Here is a 27,842-nt window from a genome sequence, read left to right on the forward strand (position 1 = left end):
CAGGACCCTGGGAACTACCGACCTGTCAGCCTCATCTCTGTGCCTGGGAAGATCATGGGGGACTGATCCTCCTAGAAGCTATGCTAAAGCACATGGAGGCCAGGGAGGTGATTCGAGACAGCCAGCATGGCTTCACCAAGTGCAAGTCCTGCCTGACCAACCTAGTGGATTTCTACGATGGCGAGACTAGGTGAGTGGACAAGGGAAGAGCTATGGATGTGATCTAGCTGGACTTCTGTAAAGCCCTTGACACAGTCCCTCACAACATGCTTCTCTCCAAATTGGCGAAATATGGGTTTGATGGGTGGACTGGTCGGTGGCTAAGGAATTGGTTGGAAGGTCGCAGGCAGAGGGTAGTGGTGAAAGGCTCAATGTCCAGGTGGATGCCGGTGACAAGTGGTGTCCCTCAGGGGTCTGTACTGGGACCGGTGCTGTTTAATATTTTCATCAGTGACTTAGCAAGATCAAGTTCACCCTCAGCAAGTTTGCAAATGACACCAAGCTGAGTGGTGCGCTTGACATACCAGAAGGATGAGATGCCATCCAGAGGGACCTGGACAAGCTCAACAAGTGGGCCTGTGTGAACCTCATGAGGTTCAACAAAGCCAAGTGCAAGGTCCTGCATCTGGATTGGGGCAACCCCTGCTACCAATACAGGCTGGGGGATCCAGGAATTAAGAGCAACCCTGCTGAGAAGGACTTGGGGTTACTGATGGTTGAAAAGCTTGACATGAGCCACAAATGTGCGCTCACAGATCAGAAGGCCAACGGTATCCAAGGCTGCATGCCCAGCAGAGTGTCCAGCAGGTCGAAGGAGGTGATTCTGCCCCTCCACTCTGCTCTGGTGGGACCCCCCCGTGAGTCCTGCATCCAGCTCTGAAGCTCCCAGCACAAGAAGGACGTGGACCTGTTGGAGCAGGTCCAGAGGAGGCCACAAAGATGATCCAAGGGCTGAAACACCTCCCCTGTGAGGAAAGGCTAAGAGAGTTGGGGCTGTTCAGCCTGGAGAAGAGAAGGCTGCAACAAGACCTTAGAGCAGCTTTCAGTACTTGAAGGGGGCCTATGGGAAAGATGGGGAAAATCTTTTCATCACGGCTTGTTGCAATAGGACAAGGAGGAATGGCTTTAAACTAAGGGAGGGTAGATTTAGCCTAGCTATAAGGAAGAAATTTTTTACCATGAGGGTGGTAAAACACTAGAACAGATTGCCCAGAGAAGTACTGGAGGCCCCATCCCTGGAAGCATTCAAGGTGAAGTTGGACAGGGCTCTGAGAAACCTGCTCTAGTTGAACATATCCCTGCTCACTACAGGGGTGTAAGGCTAGATGAACTCTGAAGGTCCCTTCCAACCCAAAGCATTTTATGATTCTAGGATTCTATGGTAAAAGAGCAAACAAATGCACATTCCTCCAAGTACTTTCCGCTCCCCTATAGGCCATGCTTGTTCAGTACCCTCTTTGTTGTATGCCCTTTTTGCTCATTTGGATTCAGCGTCTCCTTAACAATGCCGTGACTTCAGCCAACATGAAGATGAGATCCATGGTTGGAAGCTCTATATTTTCATGGATGGCTTTACCAAATGTTCTATATGATTCCACACCTTATTCTTTATCACCTGTATCAGTAGACTGCTGTCTTTAGTGACCCGTAAGTAACAATGCAAAAAAGGCGAAGTACAATGTGACTTCCACTTTCGATCACCTATTTTGAGTTTTCCCCTCTAGTTTCCCATGAGCGGTTTTGGAAGAGCTCCTGCACAATGTTTTGCAATGAGCTAAGGGAAGGAACCACTGTTATTAATGTCATCGATGTTGAAAAGTTTGTCAAATAGATTCTTCCTGCTTGTTGCGTCTTGGCCTTACTACGATACCATTGAACAAACAAGAGATGACCCTGATTTCTTAATGTGTCTTTCAGCAAGTATACTACCAATGTTATTTGAATTCTTTTAAAATAAGTAATTTAAATGAATCGGTCTATATATTGAAACTTCTTTGTTCATTTGGAGATCTCTTCAATATGTTGTCCCAATAGCAATGAAGCTCCATTGCAAAAGCACGATACACTACATGAGACAACTGGAGCACTTACAGTTCAAATAGTTTTCTACAATATATCTATATCTGAGATACATCTAAAGTAGCATAAGAATATAGGGTTGATTTAATTTTTTCCTGAATCACTAACTTAAAATAAATCAGAAGACATGTGGCCCCGAACAGCTTTTTTTCCCGCAGTCGATTAAGGGAGTCTGGGATGACTTGGTTATCTATAAATATCCACAAAACATATGTCTGAAGTTATTGGAGGGAAATCCACTCTGATTTGCATCAAGATGTATAGAAAATTTGAAGGAAAGCTAACAGATGAACAGAGTTTCTCTGAGGTTTTATATACTGTTGCTATCACAAAGCTCTCATCTCTCCTCAAGGATCTGCAAAACAAAGGCCTTCTATGTCAAATATGGGACACTAGGGTTAATAGATTTAAAGTAAAAAAAAAAATTTCCTGTATAGATTTATAGAATTTAAAATGAATACTTACTCTTCTCCCAAAAGATTTCTTAAAAGTATCACTGTCATTATCCTAAATTGAAAGTCAGTAAGCAATGATCTACAGAAAACTCAGAGATCTTACGTGCTCAGAGAAGCACAGTTTTGTCATCAAACATTTATCAATTGCTTAGGTTTTGCAATGTGCCTTTTTATTTTTAAGATACGTAATGACAGAGAATTCTGGTGTCTTTTCAAGATAAAATCTCCCTTGATGTGGAAGAAACTGCTTTCAGTAAAATCTGTTCAGCAATGGTGCATTTGCTTGACTCAGCACTGGCATGAATACCAATTAGACTTGAAATGGTTAGGAAAACAGATAATTGTTTACACTGTTGTGATGGGAAGAAAACAGGAAGAATCTGCAGTAGCCTAGGAGAATGCGAATTCCAAATGAGTTGCTCTTTATGCAACATTTAATAAAAAAGATATTTAACAAATAAAGGCTAACACCACAGTTACAAACAATGCTCAAACTATTCTCCTAGGCAGTTTGGAAGAGGCTGTTCTAATTTCCAGTAAAGGAGTTTAGCAGAGTGGGTAAAAATGATGACATGTCACCTGACATCAAGGCCAAGGAAGGGTACTGGACCTGATGTGTTTAGCCATGTAGTTGTAACATTGAAATCCATTTTTTTCCTTACCCCTATTATGAAACCACCATTAGTCGTTGTTGCTTACTCAGTTCACTTTCTTAGCTCCTTGTTCACAAAGAAGTAGCCGACAAAACACTTCTGATACGAAGGTGGGTGATGAATTTAACATAAAAGCAAAGATCGTTGGCTGGCTGGACAGATAGATTTTTGCCTTGGTAGGGGATTGCTCAGTGGTTATTGAATTGTTGCCATTGACAGATGGATTCACTGTGGTCCAGCTGTTTACTTGGACAGAACAGTCTTGCTTTTAGAACTTTTAAGCATTTTTGGTGCAGAGACCACACTAAGTACAGTTACAGAGATCCAGATTACCCTTTTACACAAGGGGAAGGGAAACAGAAGCCTAGACACTGCAAGGAGCTGGGGACACAGTAGAAGTAAACTTGTCTACGGGGAGATGTCTGGTTCTTGATCAAACACAGCAGTGTCTAAGCCCTCCTGACACTGCCAAGGAACCTTAGGAAGTAGGATCTGACATGGACATCTGTCACTGGTAGCAAGAAAATGTTTTCAAAGCTCAAATGCTCTGAAAAGGTTTTATATTAGTGGAGTCTTTTCACATATTCCATTTGGCCCATTGTCTATAAGTCTTGGCTGAGTCCCCAGTGTTTAAAACATAATTTTGTTCCTTAGCTGCCACCTGTTACAAGCTATGACTTTGTTCAATGAATTTAGCCACTATTTGCTTCTTAGTCTGCAGCAGAACTGATGATGGGATATTTGCATGCATGTTCCTGTTTAAATGCATTTCAGCAGAATATGTTTATCAAATTCTTTGGGATACAAGGGACTCTGTGACTATGGAATACATTGGCTGTGCCAATGCTGAGAAAGTAAAGACCACCAGAAAACATCCTGGACCTCTGGAATTTGGTCATTAATTTTTTTGCATGGCATGTTGTGTAGCTTTCCAGACAGGTCAGCTAAGATTCTTCTTTACAATGCCCTAGGCACCATTCAGAAGTTATCAGACTTCATACATCATTTCCAGTATGCAGTTTGCAGATGACCACTCTATCAGAAGGGCTGAAGAGGTTCAACAACCTGCATGTACCCTGTCAGCCTCCATGCAGACAAAGCATATGTCTAAATTATTGTGGGGCAGGATGTGAAGTATGGCTGAAAACAACACCACAAGTGAACAGACAGAAAAAATTTTGACTTGTGCCTCCCACATTCCCTAGCTCCCACGCTATTCTAGGTCTCCTGGCAGTGCTGTTGGACTGCAGAAGGGGGTAACTTAAGGCAAAATCCCTTGGTTTAGTCATAACTCTATGCTTTGGCATCTCATGTTGAGGCAAGTCTGGACTAGGGCTTTGTGGAGCATCAGATTTCAGTCTCCATGTGAAGTAAGGACTCAGCTGAGACAGAGCAGGAGAGATCTCCCTTGGCGGGCAGACCTGAGCCTCCAGATAGCTGGGAAGTGTGTTGGAAGAGAAAGTTGGCTGCACATCAAAGAGTCTGTGTACTCGACTTGCAGATTCCTAGGAAGTTGTTTCCTTAGTGACAAGAACAACAAGAACAATTTTAGAGTGTTTTCTTCATGTATGTTCTTTAGCATTTTAGTTATGTTCAGAAGTCAGAGTACAACTGGCCCTTCCCTGCAGAAAGGCGAGGGGTTTAAGGGGTTTTCTTTTCTCTTCTCTTTTGTAGCTCATGCTGGCACACAGGAATTCTTGTTTGTAATAGGGATCTCTCTGACTTAATACTATTGGCTTTTTTAAATCCTCAGACACCATGGGAGCTGAAGGAACAGATCTTGGAGGATTCTTAATGTGTCTTGTAAATGATAGCAAGTTTGGGAGGTTAGCTCTGCAATGTGAGTGCTGTGGGCCAAGTGGAGTAGACACGCCTTAAAGCCTACCCAACTCCGGTTGGAAGGTGCTCATTGACTCTCACGTCTAGGTTTGTAACAGTTAGAAGTAGAAAAGTGAAACAGAAGAAACAACAGAAATTATGTTTAAGAAACAAATCTTGACATAAGCCGGCAACTTCCATATTTGCCACTATACACAGACATTTGGAAAACAAATTATGGAACCTGATTTTGGGGAAAATAAGAAATTAACTGCAGAATGGGACCTCTCTAGCAATAAGACTAATTTTTTGTTTTACTGTTTGCTGAAGAAACCCTGTAGGATGAACACCCACTCTTCCTCCTGACAATTAAAAACCCTGAGCACATTCAGAGGAGTTCTATTCAATTTTCAAGAAAACAAGACTAACAGAAACCGGCACAAAAATGTGCAGTTTGGAAGCTGGGAGATCTTTTAAATGTGACAAGGTGCTAGTGAAACAGAGGTATAGCAAGGAAAAAAGTGAAAGGACTTATGAGCTATCACGAAAGGAAGTCCTAAGAAGTGAAATGCTAAAGATGGTACTAAAAAGCAAACTCTATTATCCTGTCTGAATTAGGCACACAGTGAGCATAGGCTTTCTCTTTCACCAAAGAAGAGATCTAGGCATCTGCAAAGAGTGACTGCAGTCAAAATATGATTTGTGCAGTGGAAGTGTCTGGCTCTTTTTATTAACAGTAGAAAGAGTTTTAAATATGTCTGCTTCTAATTTAAATTCTAATCATCAACTGGGGAGAACTCAAGCCCTGGTGACCAGGAGCAGTACAGTCAGCTCACTAATGCCACACGATCCTTTCTTTGTTCAGGACATCAAGTAATTATTAGTAAAATTCAAGGTCATGAGGAACTTTATTTTTCCTTCTGCAGTCAGGGTAGCAGGGCTGAAAACTGCAGGCGGGGGGGTGTACATTTCCAAATGCATTGCTAATTTCTGTTCAATCCTGACACAGTAAATCACGATTAAATGATGAACCGCTATAAAGTAAATCAGAATGCACCATATGGCATGGTCTAATATAACAAAACAGATTTTAGATAGTAGTTAAACTATACGTCCACTTAGAGTCTTTCTTAAATATGTTCCCCAGTTATCAAAAAGATTTTCCAAACTGTGTGTCCCTAATAAGTTACCATCAACCTTTCTTTTGGGAAAAAAAGCTAAAAACGTAGATGACAAAGGGAAGTAGTACTTATGCTTAAAATACAGATTGCCTGTTCACTATTTCAGCACTTTGATTTGAACCATTAATTTAAATGGAAAGCCTTGATAACAAAGCAGCAGGGTTAATTAAACTCAAAAGTCCTGCTTTGGACTACTTGTGCTGATATCTATGTTTCTCACCAGTGGTTTGGAGCCAAATTTCAGTCTCTCTAGTGAACTGTTCTTTGCTCTTATGCAACTGCTTTTTTCAGTAACTCACCATTGTTAAGTGGTTCCAGCCTGGACTTGAATCTTAATCCTTTCATCAAAAAGCTGATCGGGATTGACTCAGCCCTGAAACGCATGGATGATAGAATCTGAGATCACAAACTGTGCACTGCATGTGTATTTTACATTAAACCACTCAGTAGTATCTCAGAAAATGGAAGTGATTTTTCTTAGCTTCAGCCTTCTGGGCTCTTTCATGGGTGAATGTATTAGAGCAGAATACCAAATTCGGAATTAAAAGATTTACTAGGGTAAATCAGAGAAATCCCACATGGGATGCAAAATGATATGTTGGTTATGTATTGAGGAAGGGGGAAGTTAGGGGGATGAAAAAAGAAACACAGTAAGTGTTTAACAAATTAAACTGACAATGCACCATTTAATGTGCATGATAAGAATACCTTGATTAAATGGCAAATGAAATAGCAGGAGATTTTGCTGCCTATTTTCTCACTGAAAAATATTTCTCATCGCAAAATTAGAACATACATTACTGAGATCCATTTTCTCCTGCTCTGTCAAGAGTGGTGGATTTAATCTACCAGTTGATAGTTAAAATTATGAGCCTCCAAAGTGAGGAATAGTACATACGAGAAAAAGCAAAAAAACACCCCAGTTCAGTCATAGGAAGACCTGGGGTTTATTAGTTCTGTAGTCTGAAGTGTGTGCAACTGCTGTGAATTCCTGTTGCTGTCTGAAGACACCACCACCTCCAGGCAACTCCACCATCTTGTCACCATCTCTTGAACCTGCCAGCCGAGCTGCTGGTGAGAGCACTTCCTAACCTGATTGTATCACACTGACCTTGGCTAGCAAAGCCTTATTGTTTAAGTTAACCCAATATATTCAAAGTAAATTGGGTTAGGCAACGCTCGTATGATCAGCTCGGTGGGCAGATCAGAGGCAGTGCAGCATGGATTAGCATCTCTAAGCTGGCTGGGGATAATGGTCTTTTCAGCATGGCTACAGCTGGAGAGGGAGATGTCCACAGCCTAATGCAGGTGTGAAGAGCTGGCAGCTGTTCGAAGCAGTCCTGTGAGATTTATACACAACGGCGGGCATCCCGTTTCTGCAGAAGATCAGCAGTTGGAAAGAATTCGTGTTTTCATGAAGGAATCTCAACTACTTTTCAGCTAACACTAGCAAGCTCTATTAATTTGCTTGAAAACAGTTAAAAAGGAAAATATTGTGAAAGAATAATAAAAAGAATTTTGTATTGTTCCCTATATTAGTGGTCAGAGGAGATACAGCTGTGGTACTCAGAGCTAAATTAAACTTCTGTATATCTGTAATACTGAAGCAATCTAGATATGAAGTATTGAATGCCCTCATTTCTCACTCAAGCCACTCAGAGCAGGAGTTGCTACTTCTGCCTTCAGAAGTGTGGGACTTTTATTTGCTTTATGGCTTCATTGATATGCAAAACAGAAGTGGTAATCCTAGCACAAATATGCATTATATCTTGAACAACAGAGTATATTTCTTAGTAGGTAAAATAATCATAACATACTAAGATTACCTTCAGAATGTCTTTACACGTGTGAGCAAACTTGGGCATTTGGTTTGCTTTGGAAAACAGATTAAAAAGCAGAGGGAATAAATCCTCATTAATTTTGGTTTTAAAGACATGCTGATCTGTTTTAGAAGACCTGTTGATATGGAGTTGGATGACTGACACTGGATAACATACTACTGTACTTAGATTTTATTCAACTACATATTTATGACCTGTAAGTCCTAATGTCTTGGTTTGGTTTGGGATTTTTTTGGCAGAGTTATTTTAATATAATCTTGCGGGTTTTTTTTAAATTATGACTATTTTTGTTATTGGCATGAAGATAACACAGAAAACACAGAACGCAACCACTCCTTTGCAGAGCATGAGCCAGAATTATTGCTGTAAAACCTGGGATTATTGCCCAACAAGAAAGATTTTGCGATCAATTAGATCCAAGCAATGCTGGATGAAATTTAACAATCCGGAGGATATCTAAATCTCTGTCACAAAATTTTCGTTTTATCCAAGTGGGAGATATGCACACACTGAAAATGTGCAAAATACTGTTGGAAAAATGATTCTCTGCCTCACACAGCGTTTTCATTTCATGACTTCTCAATGAGGCAGTCCCCAAAAAAATATCCAGTTCTTTGGGCGTGCTTAATGGCAGACAAGCTGTGCCCTGAAGGACACTGCACAGTGACTGTGTACTGTCCTATCCAGACTCCACCACAAAATTTATTCTGCTTGTCCAAAACAGCCTCACACTGTGCTGACTTCAGGTTATTAGACATTTTGTTTTGTTTGCCAAGAGAGGATCATTCTATTCTTTCCTTTATGTGTCCCTACCCTGGTCTCCCCAGTGAGTTACACATTTCAGAACAGCATACAAACTCATCCCATGCTTCATTTGCTCCAGCTGGTAACAAACTCTAGGGACAAAAGTGAGCTCTGATATGTAATGAAAGAAATACCATAAAATGTGAACTCACCTTTTCTGCTGCATTTGGAGGACTTTTTAAATTGTTTTTTATTTTCAATGTTTTTTTTTCCTGGTGCTTCAAATGAAATGCTGGTCTTCACTGCAGAATACGCTCTCGGGGAAGAGCAACAAAAGACCCTGAGCTGCCAGTTTACCATACTGGGCTGAGCCAGAAAATAAATGTAAATGCAACTTAGAGTTATTCTGTGCTACCACTAGCTAGTTCCTAAGATTGCTTCCAAGCAAGGATGTCTCAGAGGTTATCTGGCTATTTGCCAATGCACAGATGAACCATTAAACCTTGGCCAATGTTTTACTAGCTAGCTCTCACAAAACACTGGTGGTGTTTCCTTTCCTTTGTTCTTATCCTAATTCTCTACCTTGCTGGGGATGGGAAAACTCAAGAAGGCTACTTGCATGTAGCTCTCTGCCATCTGCAGGCATGAGGGTCATTAATAATGCAGCCCACAGAAATGAGGGCTTTGGGACATATTTATTTCTTGTCTTAATAAATTGCATCCTTCGGAGGATGCTGAAGTGGATCTCCCAGTGCTGGAGATCAATAAAGCTTTCTCTTTCTGAGGTTGCTTCCCTTTTTAAAATGTTTTTGCTGAACACTGACTAGGATGGACGGGTACTGTGTTTCTGTGAGAAACCAACCTGTGAAGCTGTGCCTGCCTACAGCAATGTTATTGTCATTATTTTAAGATGTTAAAAGAAATCCTTTCCACAGAACATACAAAATAGGGGAGTAGGGGAGTAATGGAGAACGGCTGTACTATACGCTATGGTGAAATTATAAATCTTTGGCCAAAATCCTTTGACCTAATGAGTTTCCAAAGGGTCAAAGTTCCATTCCCATAGTGCTTGAAAGACACATGGTGATGATCACCAGGACAGAACCGTACCAGTGCTTTAAGGCCAAAGGTTTTAATTAGTTTATTTTTTCAGTATCAAACCTAAATAATCTTTGCATTGCATGACTCCTCCATCTGCTTCTTAAGCCACCATTTCTTTGGTGTAATTTCTGCTGAGCATAAATTACATACTAAACTCGAGGTGGGTGCAAGTGAAGATCTGAACAGAATTTAGACTTGATTTAATGTGAGGAAAGTAAAGGGAGGAGGTTGGAGCAACAAGAAAAGTCTTCTGTTACTGAACACTTCACGTTATTTGACCTTAGTTTGCTTCCCAATACAAGATGCTACTAATCAGCTGAGTGTAGCTTTGGAAAGCTTTTACTGTTTAGGCTGAAATTTTTTATGCTGTGTGTCTTTCTCAGGTCTCTCTCTTCCTTTCCCTTGCTCCTTCCCTCCTTCATTCCTGATAGAAAATATAGAGAAATAGGGCACAATTCATCTGATTCTTTGAGATACATAATTAAGGATGATCTAACCCGTGCTCTGAACTCTAGTGGCTGTGCTGGCTATATCCCAGTGAATATAAAAGGAATTGGTGGAAATTAGCTCAGGTTTAGGGGCGTACATTTTAATGACATGACTCGCACCCAAGGCCCTGAAAGACTAAACATGGGGAAGAGGCAATTTCACTGTGTCTTGGAAACATGAATCAACCTATTTAAAACCGAACAATGGGCATTTTGGTGAAAAGGGAGATATCAGCCTGATTGAATTTATATCCTTATGTCCTAGGTTTTACTGGTATGCATGACAATAATGAAATCCATGAGCAGATCATGAAGATGAATATAGAAATCATCAGCTTTAATAACAGGCTGAGAAATCGATTACCCGGGAACTGATCATTTCCATTCATTCATATTTACTTTTTTTCTAGAATTGGAAGTCCTGGTTTATTCATAATAATAGTGAAACGGTAGTAGGTGAATCAAGCTGAATATTTACACTATCCAGATTTCAGTTTTTAAAAAGTAATCCCTGTAAGAATCTTCAGGGCTGTAAGTCATGGGTATTCACACCTTTTTAAAGCATTGGGCACTCTGGTATGTGACCTTAGGTAAGACATCGTAAGGACTCTGAAATGTGGCTTGGGGAATCAGTTTTATAGCACGGGATAATTTTGCAATGCTACCCAAGATATTAGGACTTCCATCTTCTTCAAAAGGCAAGCTATCTAGTGACAAGCTAAGGCAAAGAGATGAAAGGGTTGGGATTACCTGCAACATTCTTCTCGTTGTGTCATCTGATGTGTCCTTGCTTCGCAAGGCAGAGTGCAAAGACTTTTGTAACCTGGTGAAATAAAGAAAAAAAAGAAAAATCAGGCAACATTTTCCTTAGACTCAATCTCATTTCATCTGCTCTACTAGACCAAAGGAAAGAGACTTGGACTGCTCTTCATGTGAATAGGAGCTTTTCTGCTGAGCCCTGAAGGCCTCTTCTCGGTCCACGTGTTTAATAAATAACCACCCTCCTCACCAACTACCAAGAAAATCTCTGCAGCTTTCACTGCCTCTAGAATAGCGGGAGCAGGAAAGGCCAAGAATGCATTGCAGTTTCCTCCTGAGATGCAAGTTTACTCCGTGCTTTAAGGTGGCTGGATGGGAGCCAGTCCTGAGTCAGAGGCCATGTGATGGGAAACCTATGTCTATTAGCGCTGCAATAATCCACATCAGAGAAAGTGGTTTACAAAATATTCAAATTATTATACAGAGTCCTCTTAAAACCGTAACTTTTTTGACTGTCCTCCTCTTTCTGGAAGGCACTTCTAGGGTCTCTGTCTGCTGATGGTCTGAAGCTTTCTTCTAATTCATGGCTTAACATCTTCTTATGCCAAGACTGACTTTAATTTCAATTATTTTTCTTCCTCTTTTGATTATACTTCTACTCTACTCAGGGCTGTCCCTATTCAACACTGAATATTCTGAGCTAATCAAACAGATTTTCTGCTTGATTAGCTATCTGTTTTCCAAGATGAGTAACACGTGTCCCAGAGCAAGGCTAGCTTATGTGCTGCTCATCTTTTGTTCACTATGGGGGAAGCTGAGGGAAACTAGCTTGGATATAGACGTTTCACTTTTAGATCATTAAATTTATGTGACATGAATTCCATCCCTGGTGTTGCAAGAAAACATGCTGTGGAAGGTCCTAATACTGTCCAAATGTAAGGAGTTCATTAACCACAAGATGGGATACAGCTGGATGAACTTAGCCTGTTCGAGGTGTAATAGAAAAGGAGAACAATAGGAAATGTGGGTGGGAAAAAAAATGAATTACGCAAGTTGCTAGTGCTTATGCAGTGACTTTACCTTATCTTTCAGTATAGGAAAGGAACTGTTCAAATGAAGAAGATTTTCATCTCCCTAGGGACAAAAGATTCAGGGTTGTAGTCCCAGGCCTGTTCTGAGATACACTTCCCTGAGAACTGAACAATATGCACTGGAGGAATCACAGAAGTAGGGGAATCATTTCCTTTACCCAGCAAGGAATCATGAAACATTGTATCTGTTCTTTTTGTCATCAAGTTGGGATGAACTTTGGCCCGTGAAAGCTTTCTATGCTGTTGTTTAGAAGTGCGGAGGAGGCCAATGGAAGTTCATCTGGGACATTGCCTTAGGTTGCCAAGTCAAAGTGCTCAATGAAGTACAAGCTGTTATACTAAGCTGTTATACTCAGAATGGCTCTGCCTTTTGCATTGGAAAATAACAAGGATTTGTACATATAAGGAAAGAAAAATAAATTGGCCATCCTCTTTGAATACCTCTGCAATTTTTCCACACTTCCAAGCCTCCTTCTGTCAATGCCAAGTTTATGTCAGACTGCCTTCTGCACACCAACATCGTATGTTTATTCCTTTGGCATCAGGCAACTGCTCATTGGATTTACCACCTTCCGAAGCAACAGACAACTCCCTGTCATTGCTTATTTTTTCACTTTGGTTCTGCTTTCAGATGGGAAGGGTGGACTTGCTTCCCAGAGACAGTATGAGGTTGGTCTGCTGTTGCTGGAGTTCAGAGCCTGTGTCTTGCCCATGGGTCCATCACCAGCTGCAGGCCCACTCCTCTGGAGTCTGCCTGTACTAAATAGTGAAATGCCTTGTTAAAGATACCCTTGATATTTCCTCACAGCTGAGAGCATGCAGCACCTTGCACAGAGTCTAGCTTGGGTCTGGGGAGCAACACTAGATTCACAATGACCGTTTTGTCTCAAAATTATCAGTTCAGCACACCAACAGAGCTAATTAAGGTTGTTAAGGTTGGCATCACACTCAAGTAAATATATTATTTTGATTTAAGGAGTTGGTTTGAAGGCACTGTACAAGTTCTGCACTTGGGATGATCTTTGGACACAATGGGAATAAAGGGCTCTGGTCCAGAGCTATACTTTTCAGCTCTTCCTCTGGCTGTGATAGAAGTCTGCTCAGCAGTGATGCTGTTGAACAGACATATATCCAGCCAGATGTGTTCAAAGCAGAGATAAATGGTAAGCTGACAGATAGGTAACAGAATCATTACGAGCTTCTATATGAAATTACAGTTACACCTACAGCCAGGGCAGGAAATGCAGACCTCCAGTCAAGGAAAGCAAATTAATCAAATGGCTCTTGCAAAACTTTGATATGCCAGATAAAGAACATATTTTACTGGTTGCGGAGTAATGATTTTGAACAACCTTGCCAAGCAGCACTTAAAGCTCGGCTGGAACGGAGCAGCACGTAGTTAATTTTGTAATCCCATATTAGTTGCATATTAGCTATGAAGTATCACATACATCACAGATGCTTCAAAAGGGTAATTGACCTGCCTGTGAAGATGAAAACTTCTCATATCATTTTTTACTTTGCTTACTAATGCTTCTTAAATGCACGGTAGTTTTTCCCTGCAAGTGAGTAGCTGTGGTCTTTAGTTAAAGAAGTCATGCCATTTCATGAGCTCTCTGGGGACCTCAGCAACATGAGGGCACAATAAATCTGATAAATAATAGAATAGGGAAAATAATGCCAATCAAGGCAAGAATTACTGGATTATTTTTATGGATGATGTTATATGTGAAATCTGTCAAGAGCAGCAATATGTGCACAGGGAGTTGTGAATTGTATTCCATAGTCTCTGCTTTTATAAGTCTATAGCTACTCTAGATGAAAAGGTAAACTAAAAAATCTTGACCTGTAGATGAATGATCCACTCGTTCCCATATGAATATTTGGAAAGCCTGAAGCAACAGTTCCAACAAACAGATTTGCAGAGTTGTTATAATGTCCAAATACTCTGATATCCAGAACAATCCTTTAGATGTCAGTAACCTTCAATAATTTATCGTACCTGTATGGGTGAAACAGCATAATATGAGGGACAACAATTGTCACATCACAAAAATTTTTTATTAGTTACAAAAGCCAGGCATTTTAAGTGGAATTTGTTTAAAAATCAAATGATAGTTAGTTTTATACACTATGTCCTGGAAGGGCATAATATTTCAAAGCTCAAGAAAGGCTGGGCTTTAAGACCACACATAGGAATGGATGGAATATAGTGGATTTGCATATTCAATAAGTTTTTGATGGCTTCTTCACTGAAGAAGGATTCTACCTTGAAAACAAGCAGGCGTCAGCTGAGGTCAGAAGAGCAGAGTGGACCAAATAATACCAATTAATTTAACAGTTTTCCACACATCTGTCGACCTGTGGTAACTTCTTGTGTGTGCTCTTTGCCTATGGTGAATGCAGGGCAATGAAACTTAGCTTCCCAACAAAACTAAACCGAAACTAAATTATACTGCCTTGAATTTGATGTGAGCCAAGAGGGACGTATATACTTACTGTGTATCAGCTGCGACATAATTAGTTTGCAAGCTGTGAAAATTTTACTGTGTGTCTGACCACTAAAAAAAACCCCAAAGCGCAGGAGTATAAAGTTATTTCTCAGAAGTAACAGTGAGTGCCCCAAGGAGCTATACCAGCCTAATGTGTTTCAAGATCTGAAAGTGAGCAATATGTTAGAAAAATTTGAAGATAATCAAGAAATAAATCAGATATTCAGAAAGTATAAATTGGGATATCTTTCTTGAATTGGCTGAGTGGCACTTATTAAAATCTGTTCTAGAATTGAAATGAGGGTTTTTTAGAAATGTTAGGAAATTTCTATAAAGCTAAAGGACAAAGAAATACAAGAACTGTCAGGTTATACAGAAATAATAAGGAATGTACTTTGTAAGGACAAATTATAATACTCTTACATCTTCAGGGAATTTCAATGTAATTGAAACCACTCAAAGGAGAAGAAAAAAAAAAATCCTCCGAAATTATAATCAGGGACAGCTGAAGTAAAACATACACGGAAGTTATTAGGCTGTGTTAATAAAAGGAATAAGGATAGTCCTGAAAGTAAGAAAACGCCATGATGTAGATGGAAGTCAGTGCTCTGTTTTGATTACCATTAGTGCTTTGGTGTCTTAAACTTAGAAGGCAGAATTTTCTTTGTTTGCCCTTTTCAGCCTGAGTAAGCAGAGGAAAAAATAACACACTCTTTCAAAGCAGTAACTCACTTCTTCCATAATTAGGCATCTAGTATTAGGGTATAGAAGTTGCTCCCCAAGGACACATACAGCTTCTCCTCTGACTGTAAAGAGAGTCTGAATAAGTTATAAAAGTTTAACATTTGGAAGTGACCAATGCTGTTTAACATTTTCATTAATAACTAGGAAGATGGGGCAGAGAACACCTCCAGAGAGTTTGGAGATTATACAAATTTGTGAGGAGTTGTGGATAGACCAAGTGGTCAGTTGTGTTGTAATTCAGAGGAAACTGGTCAGGCTGGAGAAATAGGTAGAGAGGAACCTCATTAAGTTCAAGAAATAAATGCAAGTCCTGCACGTGTAAAGGAATAACTTCATCCATGAAGACAGGCTGGGGATCAGCTAGCTGGAAAGCAGTTTTGACCTGAAGGACCTAAGGCTCCTGGTGGACACAAAGTTGATCCTGAGCCAACAATGTGCCCTTGTGGCAAAAAGGCCAAAAGCACCATCAGCTTTATGAGGAAGAACAAGAGAGGTGGTACTCCCTCTCTTTCAGCCCTGGTGAGGCACATCTGGAGTGCTAGGTCCATTGCTGGGCTGCTGAGTACAAGAGGGATGTGAACACACCCCAGTGAGTCCTGCAAAGAGCCACAAAGATGAGTAAGGAATTATGAGGAGAGACTGAGAGAGCTGGGGCTGTTTAGCCTAGAGAAGAGAAGATTCAGGGTGATCTCATCAATATGAGGAAATATCTGAAGGGAGGGTGTAAAGCAAATGGAGCCAGGCTCTTCTCAGTGGTGACCAGCACCTTGGAGGTGACAGCGAGAGGCAACAAGCACAAACAGAAACATAGGAAATTCAACTTAAAGATAAGAATACCCTTTTTTATTGTTAAAATGCTCAAGTACTGAAGGAATTTGCCCATGGAATTTGTGGCATCTCAATACTCGGAGGTTTTCAGAAACTGATTGCAAATGGGTTTTGAGTAACCTAAGTTACCTGCTCTAGCTGACCCTTCTTTGAGCAAGGGAGTTGAACTAGATAGTCTTCAGGGGCCCCTGCCAACCCCCAACTCTGTGAATCCCCCATGTCAGTTATTATTTCTTCTCGCCAAACCACAATGCTCTGATTTCTTTCCTACACTAGTCCTCGTGGAAGTCAATGAAATTAATAATCCTAATGCATATAGAAACATTTGAACACCTGGACTCTCATTTGCATATGGGAGTCAGAGAATCTGCAATTAACCATATCCTATTTTTTGTAATACAACTTCATCTTCATTTCGAAAAAGGGATTTTTAGTAAAATTCATAGCTGTTTTCCACATCATATGCAAGGAAAAAAAAAAATGATTCCTCCAGATAGTAAAAGGACTGTTACTGAATATTGCTGAAAGACTTGGTTATTCTTTAACGCTGAAATGCCTAAGCCAGGCAGCAAGTTGAATACATTTATTTCAACTAACTCCATGCAAAATTATTACTAGCATTTTATCTGCTTCTTTTTAATATTTTGTTACCTCGAGTCAAAAGCAAGAATTTTTCTGAACAGTGCAAACATTGGATATGACAAAAGACTACCTGACTGCATCTGTCATTAATGGACCTTTTGCAACACATGATCCCTACATCAGTCCACATGTTAGAATGATGGCTGTATGTCCTACAGACAGCGTTCTTCCATGTGGACATTTCTATGACAAAATCCAGGTTGCTGGTTGCCAACTCTTTCAGGCAAAGATATGGCGTTTCTGCCTAAGGTCCTCAAGACATTCATGTATAGCTGAAAAAGAGTGACTTGTCCCCTGAAGTCCTTTCTGAAAATCCACCTCTTAGACCTCCTGATGTAATTACCCTTCAAACACTGTTTTGTCATTGACAACAGAAGTGAAGAGTGGAAATGAGGACACTAGGGACTCTTCCGGTTAAGTACGCAAGAGTAGAAAAGTGAATAAATGTCTTTGTGGTTTTTAGAAGAAAGGTAGAGCCACATTCTCAGCTGCAGTAATCCATGCAGATAGTTTAATATCAGAGAATTTACAATGATTAATCAAGTAAACGAAAACAACCCAAAATATTGATACTCCAAGAAATAATAAGTAGTATATTAAAGACAGCAGAAAGGCGATGATGTTGTTCTTGTTTGCCTTAATAGGATTACTCTTTACAGACTACTTTCTACAGGAGTGTTTAGAGCTCTTGCTGTCTGCTGCTCATGTAAATTCTCTTTTAGTTTTTCTGTTGCCTTAAATGTTTCAGCATCAACTTACTGACAACTTAAACAACCTAATTCCTTCTCAGGCCTTTGTGGTAGGTCAAACTTTGCTATATGGGGCTTTTTTCTTGCTGATCCAAATACTTCAGCAAAGACTGAGAGTGGGATTATTCTGTCCAAATTTAGATATCCTCAATGTAGATGTCAACATATCAGCTAGCTGTTAAGAATTTCTTTACACTCATGGAAGAGAAGTAGAAAGTTTAAAGTAGACAGTTAAAATGGGTCAAACAAATTGCTTCCTGCATATGTCTACCTCTCTCCATTGACTGTATAAAAAGAGACTCAACAATGAGCTCATGTGTGAGTATGCATCTTCTAGGTTTCTAAAGTTAGGTGACGTGTCCTAGGTCACTGAAGGGTTGCTTCCCCAACTCTGTTTATTTCTTGCTAGCAAGGGTCTCAGTCAACATGAGGAAGGTTCACCATGCCCTTTAATATAAATTATGAAGCTGGTGTACTACAGTTGAAAAGTTTTAGGAGGGAAATAATAAAATACATTGGATTTCACACCTTGTATTGAGAGCTTAAAGAAAATAGCTAGCTAGAATATCAATTACATAATTTCCTGTTCCTATATTAGCCAAAGATGTCCATCTAGTAAACTTTGTGCCAAAAACAGCTGTGGAAATCCCTTCCCTGGGGAGAACTTGGAAATGCTGAGGAAGTGATCTGTGAGCCAGAATGACTAGTAATGTCTGGAGTATTTCCTTCGGCATCTTCTTTCTTTTCAACCCAGTCATTCTCCATCTTTGTTTATTCTTCCTAGGGGAATACTCTTCAAGTCACTAGGAAGTACTGGCATAACTGTGCATGGAGTGGGTAACTTTGCTACACTGTAAAGTATTCAGTCTGCAAAAGCTCAATTGTTCCTCCATGTCCACACATTGTGCAGTAGTTCAGTCGTGGCACAGGAGAAGGATGTGATGGGTCACCCTGACTAGACACTGAATTAAGATTAATTAAGTAATTAACTCACATTTGATCACCACTAGTCTAAGCCATTGTGGATCAGCTTTGAAATTTATTGCTTTCCTCTCAAACCACTGGCACACATCCCGGAGGACCATAACAAGGAACCTAGCAGATCAGATTGTTTCTTTCTTTTGGGTGGGATCTCAATAACAGCTCACAACTGCCTTGTAAAGTCACTAGGAATCTGCTCTCATTCATCTCACATCGGTACACTCTGCCTAAGTTTCTGTAAAATAATTCCATCCATTACTTGATATGGTGAGGTTTGATTTGTTTAAGCAGTGACCCTTTTATTCCTCCCTGGGAGTAGGCACATCCAGATGATCTTTAAGGTCCCTTCTGACCCTTACCATTCTATAATTCTATGATTCTATGACTCACTATCCATTTTTGTTGGTTAATGGCTCCATATTGTGCACTTGGCATGTATGGGCTGCTCAGTGCCATTCTCCTCACCAGCCTCTAGACTTCTGTGACATAGACCACATATGAACTAAGCACTCCAGCGTCCCTTTCTAGATGGGGAAAAGAAATGGGCACTTGCAGCAGAAAGCATTTTGCTAGAGTTTTTTCAATCTGCCCTTGAAGTACCTATGACTTGCCACTAAGTAACACAAAGAATCGTCTGTGGCACTGAAAGTGTCTACAGTGGGCAAATGAATCCCCCTGCATAGACAATGAAATACTTCTGTAAGTCATTAGCTGACCAAAACAAGTATTTTTTTTTCTTCCTCTATTTCAGCCATGCTTGAAATAATACCCTGAAGCCCATTCCATTTTAGTAACAATCAACTGCTTTTCAGATTCTTGTACACTTCAACAGCCTTTCTGTTTCACCACAGATAATTGAAGATGCTTTTGTATTGGGGAACCATATATGCATAACTGAAACGTGCATCCTCATGTTATTGCCTATTCTGACTTTATTAATTTTAATTACGATAGCAGAAGCAGATAGAATGACAACATGAAGCATCCGTATCTCTAATTCACTAATGAAATTACAGGATTTGGCTACCAATGACATCAGAAGACAATATGATAGTTCAAGCTTCCCTTTGACATCCTATATTCATATATTTATTTCCTTTCCCAGTACTGAAGGGAAATAGAAATGCTTTATAAATACTACCTGTAATTTTAAAAAGTTAATTTTTCTAGAAAAACATAGTTGATAGTATCTATTTGTAAGACAGCTACCCTTTTATTGCTAATAGGTGGACTCTGCACCTATGTATCTCATACCTGCTAGGAGCTGCTAAGCAATGTATGCAGGTTCTGCTGCAGGATCAGGGCATAAGTTCATGGAGCTGGTAGTTTTTATTACCTGATCAACACTTGAGTCTCTGTGGATGATACAAAGGCCTCAGTCCAGTTTCTGATGCAGGTTTCCATGACTACCTTGAAGGCAAAAATGAAGTTCATTCTTTTTCTTTCTCTGCAAAATGTGAAAGAAAGGCAATGAAATGATCTGCAGATGTTTTTGTCGTCTTTTTAGAAGTTCCTTTGAAACTAAGATAAACCAGAAAACATTTACTCTCCAATTTTCAAACCTAGTGAATGCCAGGTTAGAATAAAACTGGGTCTTCATATGTTTGAAAGAATGTATTATGAAAGTTACCACTTTCCCACAGGCTATGTGTCCACCTCTTTAGTCAGGCATTTCCCACCCTTCTATCGTATTTAAATCGTGTTTCTGATGCATTACACTAGCAGAATCCAAGGACAGATTTCAATCTCCACACCACTCTCAGGACTTTCTGGACTGGCCTGCACTCAGGAGTGCATATTATCAAGAAATAATTTTAAATCCAATATCTGCTAATGTGTGTGTGTCTGGCTTTCTGTTTCTTCTGTTAATGGAGTGACTTTCTTTTTCCAAACCCTCATTGCTGAATGTCACCATGGATGTTTGCTGTCCTGCTCAGATGAGATCTTATCAGTCCCTCATTATTTGATAAACCATCAGAAACACAGTTATGTAATTAAATTCAGTACCAGAGCAGAGCAAGAGTGACTGATCGAATGAGGATGGAATAAAGCAGATCGGTTTACAGGGAATTTTATGAATCATTGTTCTCCATTTAGTCAGGGTCTGGATAGAGAACACAAAAATTTAGAGAAAGTTTAATTTTCCTTTTTTGTTTTTTAATTGAAAGACTCTCTCCTTTCTAAATGCTGATGTTTTGAAAGTATGCTGCAGTCAGTATAAAAAATGAGTGTCCCCTGATTGTAAAAAGTCTTTTATGTTCGCCTTTGTTATTTTTTTATTTACGTTCTGTCTTCATTCTGTTTTCTTTTCAGTCTTTTCTCCTTTGTTATATTTCCTCACATTCCCTCTAATATTTTAAATGTTTTTTCCAATATACTCTTGCTTTATTATTTCTCTAATTTTTTGTGTGTCCTGTATCCCTGATTTGTGATTATCTATGATCCTTTTCTTTTCTTCTCTCCAACATTTACTTACCTGCTTGAACATTTATGTAGTTGAGAAGTATGTCGGTTGTGTTTATGCACAGGGGGGTTATAGGTGGTGGCAGGCAGGAAACCTATATCCTACAAGAAGATTTTGAAAGGGACCTCTGTATTGAAAGGCTTCTTTTATAGTTGGAAATAAAACTAATGAGAGACAATCCTCTGGCTCTGGGCCAAACTGGTGCGGCACAGCTTGTGTCCATGGGGCTAAACTCTCATACCTTCCTAAGCAGAGAGGTTGCACCGAAACTACTATAAACATCTCCAATGAACCTCTGGCTGAGCTTATCTTGGAGGAATCAGGTCTTTAGAGTAGAGATAAACCGAAGGGGATCTATCTCAGGTGAGGAACAACTGGGGAAAGAAAGCAAATGAATATGAAAGTATGTCTCCATGATAAATCCTACCTGTATACAGGGCATCAAATGAGACCTCTGTGTCACCAAGGTATCAGTAACTGAAGCAGGATGTGTTTTAAAAGCTAATGAGGATTAGATCCAGACAAAGACTGAGAGAGAGAGGTTCTCTTGAATGAGAAACTGTTTGAGGAATCATCATGACTTGGACCAAGAGGGAATTTTTAAACACTGGGTTAAGGAGGTGACACTGGCCGGAGGTGCTAGGACAGGCCTAATGTCAGGTGTGCAAATCTGTTGAATGACCACCTGTCTAGCTCCTTGACAGAGACCAAACATCGTAAGTCACAGATATGCATGATGCTGTCATCCATAGAAGCCTATTCTGTCTTATGTCATAAACAAATCTTTAGCCCGACGGTACAATTTATTCCTTTCCACCTCTATTGCCGAGTTCTCAAAAAGCTATGAGATTATTAACAATTCTGGTTATGGATTTTGTTGTCTGGACAAGTGATCTTCTCTGGGAGTAAATCATCATGTCATACAGTCTCCTAAAAAGCCCCCAGACAGTTGTGCTTCTGAGGCACTACTGAAAATCCTGAAGGTCAAATCATGACTTCAAAAATGAAGCAGACAGGTCCTTTTTCTGGTTCAAAATAATCCATCCTACCCTTTCCCTTGAGTACAGTTTAGGTCTCTGTTGCTACAGAACCTCTCTCAGTAGTTGCTATGATACAAGTTACTGATCATAGAACCATGTCCTTTGGCTTTAAATTAAGTATCCAAGACCAGCTATAATAGCTGCAATCCAGACAACTATTTTTGACCTTCGATATATGCAACTTGCACTTCAAGTGTTGGGTTCTTTCTTTTCTGTACATTCCTTTTTCATTCTCTACGTGTTTTCCATATTTACAATACTTTTCCTCTTTCACTGCAGAGATCTGAGGCTTGATGTGAAGACCTTAACAAAAAGATCTGCTGAGAGAGCGTGCTTCAGCCCCAATAATAGTGTTAACAAGCAAAACTTGACTAAAGTTCAAAGTTAAGAGAGAAGATGGCCATCAACTGGAAGATCTGCTTCTTTGCTCTCACTTTGCTTCCTATGGTAAGGAAAGATGGTTTTATTTACATTGTACTGATGTATGTTCTCAAGGCCAGTACTTGCTAAGAATGAAGGATCTTTCGTTGATACTGATTCTGGCTTTTTCTCTGTGGCCCCATATATTATGCTAAGACTTTTCCAGCCTCCTTTGTGGGTGCAATAGAACTGTGATCACTGCTCATCCTGTAGAAGGGCAAGTCAATTCTTTGAGGGGGTTTGTTCTCTGTATGTATCTCAGATTAAAAATAAAATAAAAAAATAATAACCCCATCTGAAAATTAGATCTTAAATTAGAGATCCCCATGTGAAACCAAAGCCTCGAGATATTACAGCCAGTGCTTTTGGAAGCCTTCATTTTCAGAGGGCCAATTTTAGGAAACCACACGAGGGGACCTCTAAAGATACAGGCACTGAAACCCTTTCACCACTTTTCTGAAGATCTTGGATTCTTTATGAAGTTTACAGGGATTTATTTCCGCCATAAGTCTACTTAACAAGTAACATGCTACGCCATGAATCACTAAGACTTCACAAGTGTCTGGGTATTGTAACTCTATTCCTGCCCATTGCCTCCCTACGCATTGTAGCTGTATCTAGCCCCACGTAACAGCCATATGGACACTGAATAAAGCATATTTTTTCACTTTGTAACTGAGAAACAGTATACAACCCCAATAATAAACTCATATTGCATTTCCACTCAGTTCTTTGCTAAACTATTGATCATAACTGTGCTTTTCATCACTTCTCAATAAGCATTGCACAGAAGCACACAGTGTCAGGTAACGCTAGTGTTTAAATCCTCTGTCTCATTAATAGCCTTCTATAATTTCCATGCAAATGCTTTAGAATTGCTTCATATATAGATATTCTCGTGTTACTGTACTGTAATAGTCAGGTATTATAAAACATTCTTGATGTATATTTAATTTTTATTCTTAAACAAGAACTGTTTAATATGGTAGAGATGTGAAGAGGGTATCTTTTAGCAGTTTTTAAAGAGTTTCTTGCCTAAGTGTATCGATTGTATGATCTGTCTTTTACAATGCGTAGTGGTCAGCATACAGCCCTCATCTTTATTTTGGCACACAAAAATACACATTCTTTCCTCTTAGGTCTTATTTAGAAACCACCTTAATTAACAACATGTCTGAAATGTAGCATTATTAGGTTAAATTCTGTAGAATAGGATTGGAACTGGTGGTATACTTCTGTTCATTCAAATAATACAGTCCCTTAACTTACAAACATCCGGTCTTTGAATTCTTCTAGTGCGTGAGTCTACTGATTATTGCCTAGCTTTCCAGGTAGAAAGAATTACTTATTACCAAAGTAAGTTTAATTTTTATGCTGCATTTCTGACATAGTTAAACTAGATTTCCTCTGTGCTAATGGGGAGGAGGAAAACCCCAACATTTAGCTTGTTTCAGATAGTATGAGATTCCTGTCTTGGAATCACAGAGTCATAGTATGGTTTGGGTTGGCAGGGACATTTAAAGGCCATCTAGCCCAACCCCACTGCAATGAGCAGGGACATCTTCAACTGGATCAGGTTGCTCAGAGCCCCGTCCAACCCGACCCTGTATGTTTCCAGGGATGGGGCACTGACCGCCTCTCTGGGCAATCTGTGCCAGGGTTTCATCACTCTCACTGTAAATGATTTCGTCCGTATACCTTTTCTGAATCTACTCTCCTTTTTTTTTAAATCCGTTACCCCTAGTCCTATCACAGCAGGCCATACTAAAAAGTCTGTCCCCTTCTTTCTTATAAGCCCCTGTAAGTACTGAAAGTCTTCTTGACTGTAAAAGGAGGTTAGCTCAAATTCAGATACTATGTTTTTGGACGTACATGAGATTACATAAACATACCTTGCTACTTCTGGTTTGAGATGCAGAAATGACAACTGTCATGTCTTTGTCTCTTAGGAGCTCCCATCTTACAGCTAAGCCTAGGACATCCTCAATGTTTTCTCAGATGCACCCTACACCAGGTGAAACTGGAAAGCAGATTGGTAGAACTGCTGAATTCCTGGGTATGGAAGCATATTGTTCAGACTGGAACTAAACTAATTAAATAGTCATATGAATAGAGAGGCAAAAGACATTTTTTTAAACGACTAGTAATCTTCAGTGTTTCAAGAATTTTGGTGTTTATTTTGAGACAGCCAAAATGTGTCTTCATATTCAGAGGTGAACAATTTTTAATTAAGGGAAATAAATGTGGCAACATATCTCTTGAACTTTCAGATGGATGACCTTCCTGGCAAATGTAGAAGGACAGCAAGTTTCCAATTCTTAGCATTTCAGGACATAACTGTGATCGCTGAGCTGGATAATTAGAGATCAGCTACAGATTTTGGAAAGAACAGCTCGCTAATGAAACACTGTGAAGCTAACTAGAGCTAATAAGAATAAATATGCTTCTATATATGCTGTTTCTGCAAAGTTTATGAGCTTCTTGATGAGTGCATGGTTTTATTATAGTCTCTTGCAGGAACTCAGGTCCTAAAATTAACAATTTTACACACATGAACTTGTGTATATGCACTCATAAACTTCTTTGGTCAGTGAAGAGACTTACGCTTATGACAGAGATTGTACCATAGATTGTGTATAGTATTCATTCTTTACTATCTCCCTAAAGTTTCTTTTCACAGACTGGAGCTCAGGAATAGTATAATTTTATTTACGTTCTTTCCTTGCTGAGACTCTCTTGTAATGCTTGTGGTAACACATTTTCTCTTCATTGGGACACACACTTTCTCTTCAAACCACCTCAGCCAGCACATTCTGTGCTGATGTCCTCAAACTGATAATTTTCTATAGGCAGATTTTCACATTTTCTGCCAAGGGAGTAGGTATGACTTTCAAAAAATTTAGAATAAATTTGAATTTCATCCTAGCCTCGAAAAAGTTCCTGAAATAAATCTTCTTTTACATTGCTTTCCTCTAAGTATATCTGGTACTGCTCAAGAAATCTCCATTTACTCTCAAGGAGAGCTACTGTTCTCAGCAGCTGGGATTGATCCCCATTTTGTGGCACATGTCTCCATCCCCCACAGTCAATGTGGCTGCATTAGCTCCTGAATCTGTACACCTGCTGGGATGGGCAGTTTTGGGTTTCAATAATAGACAAACCCATTTTACCACAGAAAACCAAGGCACCTGGATTAATGTCCGCATTCATAAAGAGGTCAAGAAAAGGGAGGAAGAGGACGAAGTATATTAATGGAAAATCCTAGATGGCCTCAAGTATAGACTCACACAGGACAATAAGAAAATCATATGTTAATAAATAATTAGGAATGGACATGTGAAGCCAATTGTAATTGTCAGAGACTAAGGTGGTCAGTTTTTTCATGTGTTTAACAGGCTGTTCTGTATTTGCCTATCACAAAGGCGTTCCACCTTCTTATTGAACACTTGGGACAATTGGCAGGACCTAGAAGCATGATACCTGCTAGGCCTTTTAGAGGAACTTGAGTTTTATTTTTTTCCCCATTTTTTTAAATGTTTTTGTTGCTATTTTAGCTGGGTTTAATCCATTTTTTGTTAGCTAGCCCTCTTATTTTCAGTCACTCTCATTCTTTTCTTTGTTTTATCTGAACTTCTCTTTTCATTTGCACATCAGTTTTCTTCATCTCACTTATTTTTTGCTTCTGAATTCACTTTCACCACCGTTTTGATGGATTTCTTATTCCATTCATCTGTGATAGCAGCGAGCTTGGTTTTTTATTGGAAACATTAACAGAAGTCATCATAAAATTGTTGAGGAGATAGGATCCTAAACCATGGTTCCTTTGTCTGGTTCCAAATGTACTTGATAAACAATGAAATTCGTGACTCACAAAGTTGGCTTAGTATATGAACTGAATTTTAAATGTAACTGCAATGCAGGTCTTCTAACTGTGTGTAATAATTCAGTCAGATGTATTTCTTCAGCTTATACTTGGAATTTCTTGTGGATGCATTTTGAATATTGCTAAGCTTAAATGTTTCAAATGATAAGATAGAAATGATAGCTGACAAACTTGTTCACTGACTTCCTCTAAAAAAAGGAAAGATATGAAAAAAGAAGGTGTAAGTGATGACTCTTGTATACCAACATTGAAGTTCAATCACCATATGAGGTCAGATGGGCAAATACAGATTTGGATGCACAGACAGAATCTCGCAGATCAGAGAATGAAACCTTGATCTGATCATGTTGGACTACTTCATTAAGAGGTGAAGAGAGAAACTAGACCTGTTTGCTCAGCCCCTGTTTACTGCAGGGGGTAAGATTTCTCAGTCTTTTAAAGGTGTGTATAGTCCACAGGGCAGAGAGCTGTCTGTATCCTCCATGATTCATCTGTAGCTATCACTTCCAGTGCCAGGCCGTGTTCAGATAGGATCATCTACGTTTCAGTCTCTGTCATTTCTTAAAGATGAGAGACAGTGTATTCAGACACACTATTCTACCAGTTTCTCTCCAATCCTGCTGTGTTTGTTATAGCATCCATTTTCTGTTGCAGCCCAGATGTGAGGTTTCTCAGGCACAAACATAGATGATTGTGTTGGTCCCTGCTCTTTAAGCAACATATTTTTTCCATGCAGGTCTTAATGAGACAGCTTTTAATGAGTTTATCTGCCTTGTGATATGTATCATCTCATAACCCTATTACAGAAGTCAAGTTCTCTGTAGGATTGCAGCCGTTTCTAACATAATGCACAGTTACATGGGACTTCCTTGTTACTTATGTAGAGTAAACACAAATATGTAGAAATATAACTAGGAAACTGCTGGGAATGTTCTCCAGAGGAGAACAAATTCAGCTAGCCAAGACTATAGCTTTTCTTCTTTAATATAAGGAGATAGTACTGGGGGCAATCAGCAGAGTATAATAACCTCTTATAAGCCTATGCCTTTTTAAAAAAAGAAAAAAAGTCTCAGGATGTGTAGCATTGGGTAAAGTAGCTTCAAAAAGAAGGTTTAGAATTTGTGGTAAGGTATATCACAAAAAACATCTGAGACAATCAGTGTTGCAAAACAATGACAGTGTCCTTGATGCCAATCAAATTAAAGCACCTTTGAGAGGCACAAAAATCAGGATCCTCGGTTCCAGATGGTCCTTAGCCTGTCAGTTAGGTGGGATGGGTACTTACAGAGAGGGACAGAGTGATCAGTATTTCAGGGTGCTGTCTCCACCTGAGATATCTATGAGTCCCTGGGTTTTTCTGAGAAAGCCTAGCATGTTGACAGTCCTGCC

At 39.6% G+C, this 27,842-nt stretch overlaps 1 protein-coding gene across 18 annotated transcripts in view; it reads left to right on the plus strand.

The window, feature by feature from the left end:
* Positions 1 to 27,842, plus strand: part of ADCYAP1R1 (ADCYAP receptor type I) — a 144,888-nt gene that overhangs the window by 11,628 nt on the left and 105,418 nt on the right. For all 18 annotated transcript variants that reach the window (XM_075419854.1, XM_075419861.1, XM_075419860.1 and 15 more), the window contains exon 2: positions 22,430 to 22,597. In XM_075419854.1, coding sequence (XP_075275969.1) covers positions 22,547 to 22,597 — 51 coding nt within the window. In that variant the 5' untranslated portion in view covers positions 22,430 to 22,546. The remainder of the gene's footprint in view (positions 1 to 22,429; positions 22,598 to 27,842) is intronic.

This window comes from Opisthocomus hoazin, chromosome 4 (assembly GCF_030867145.1).
Source record: "Opisthocomus hoazin isolate bOpiHoa1 chromosome 4, bOpiHoa1.hap1, whole genome shotgun sequence".
Classification (NCBI taxonomy): domain Eukaryota; kingdom Metazoa; phylum Chordata; class Aves; order Opisthocomiformes; family Opisthocomidae; genus Opisthocomus; species Opisthocomus hoazin.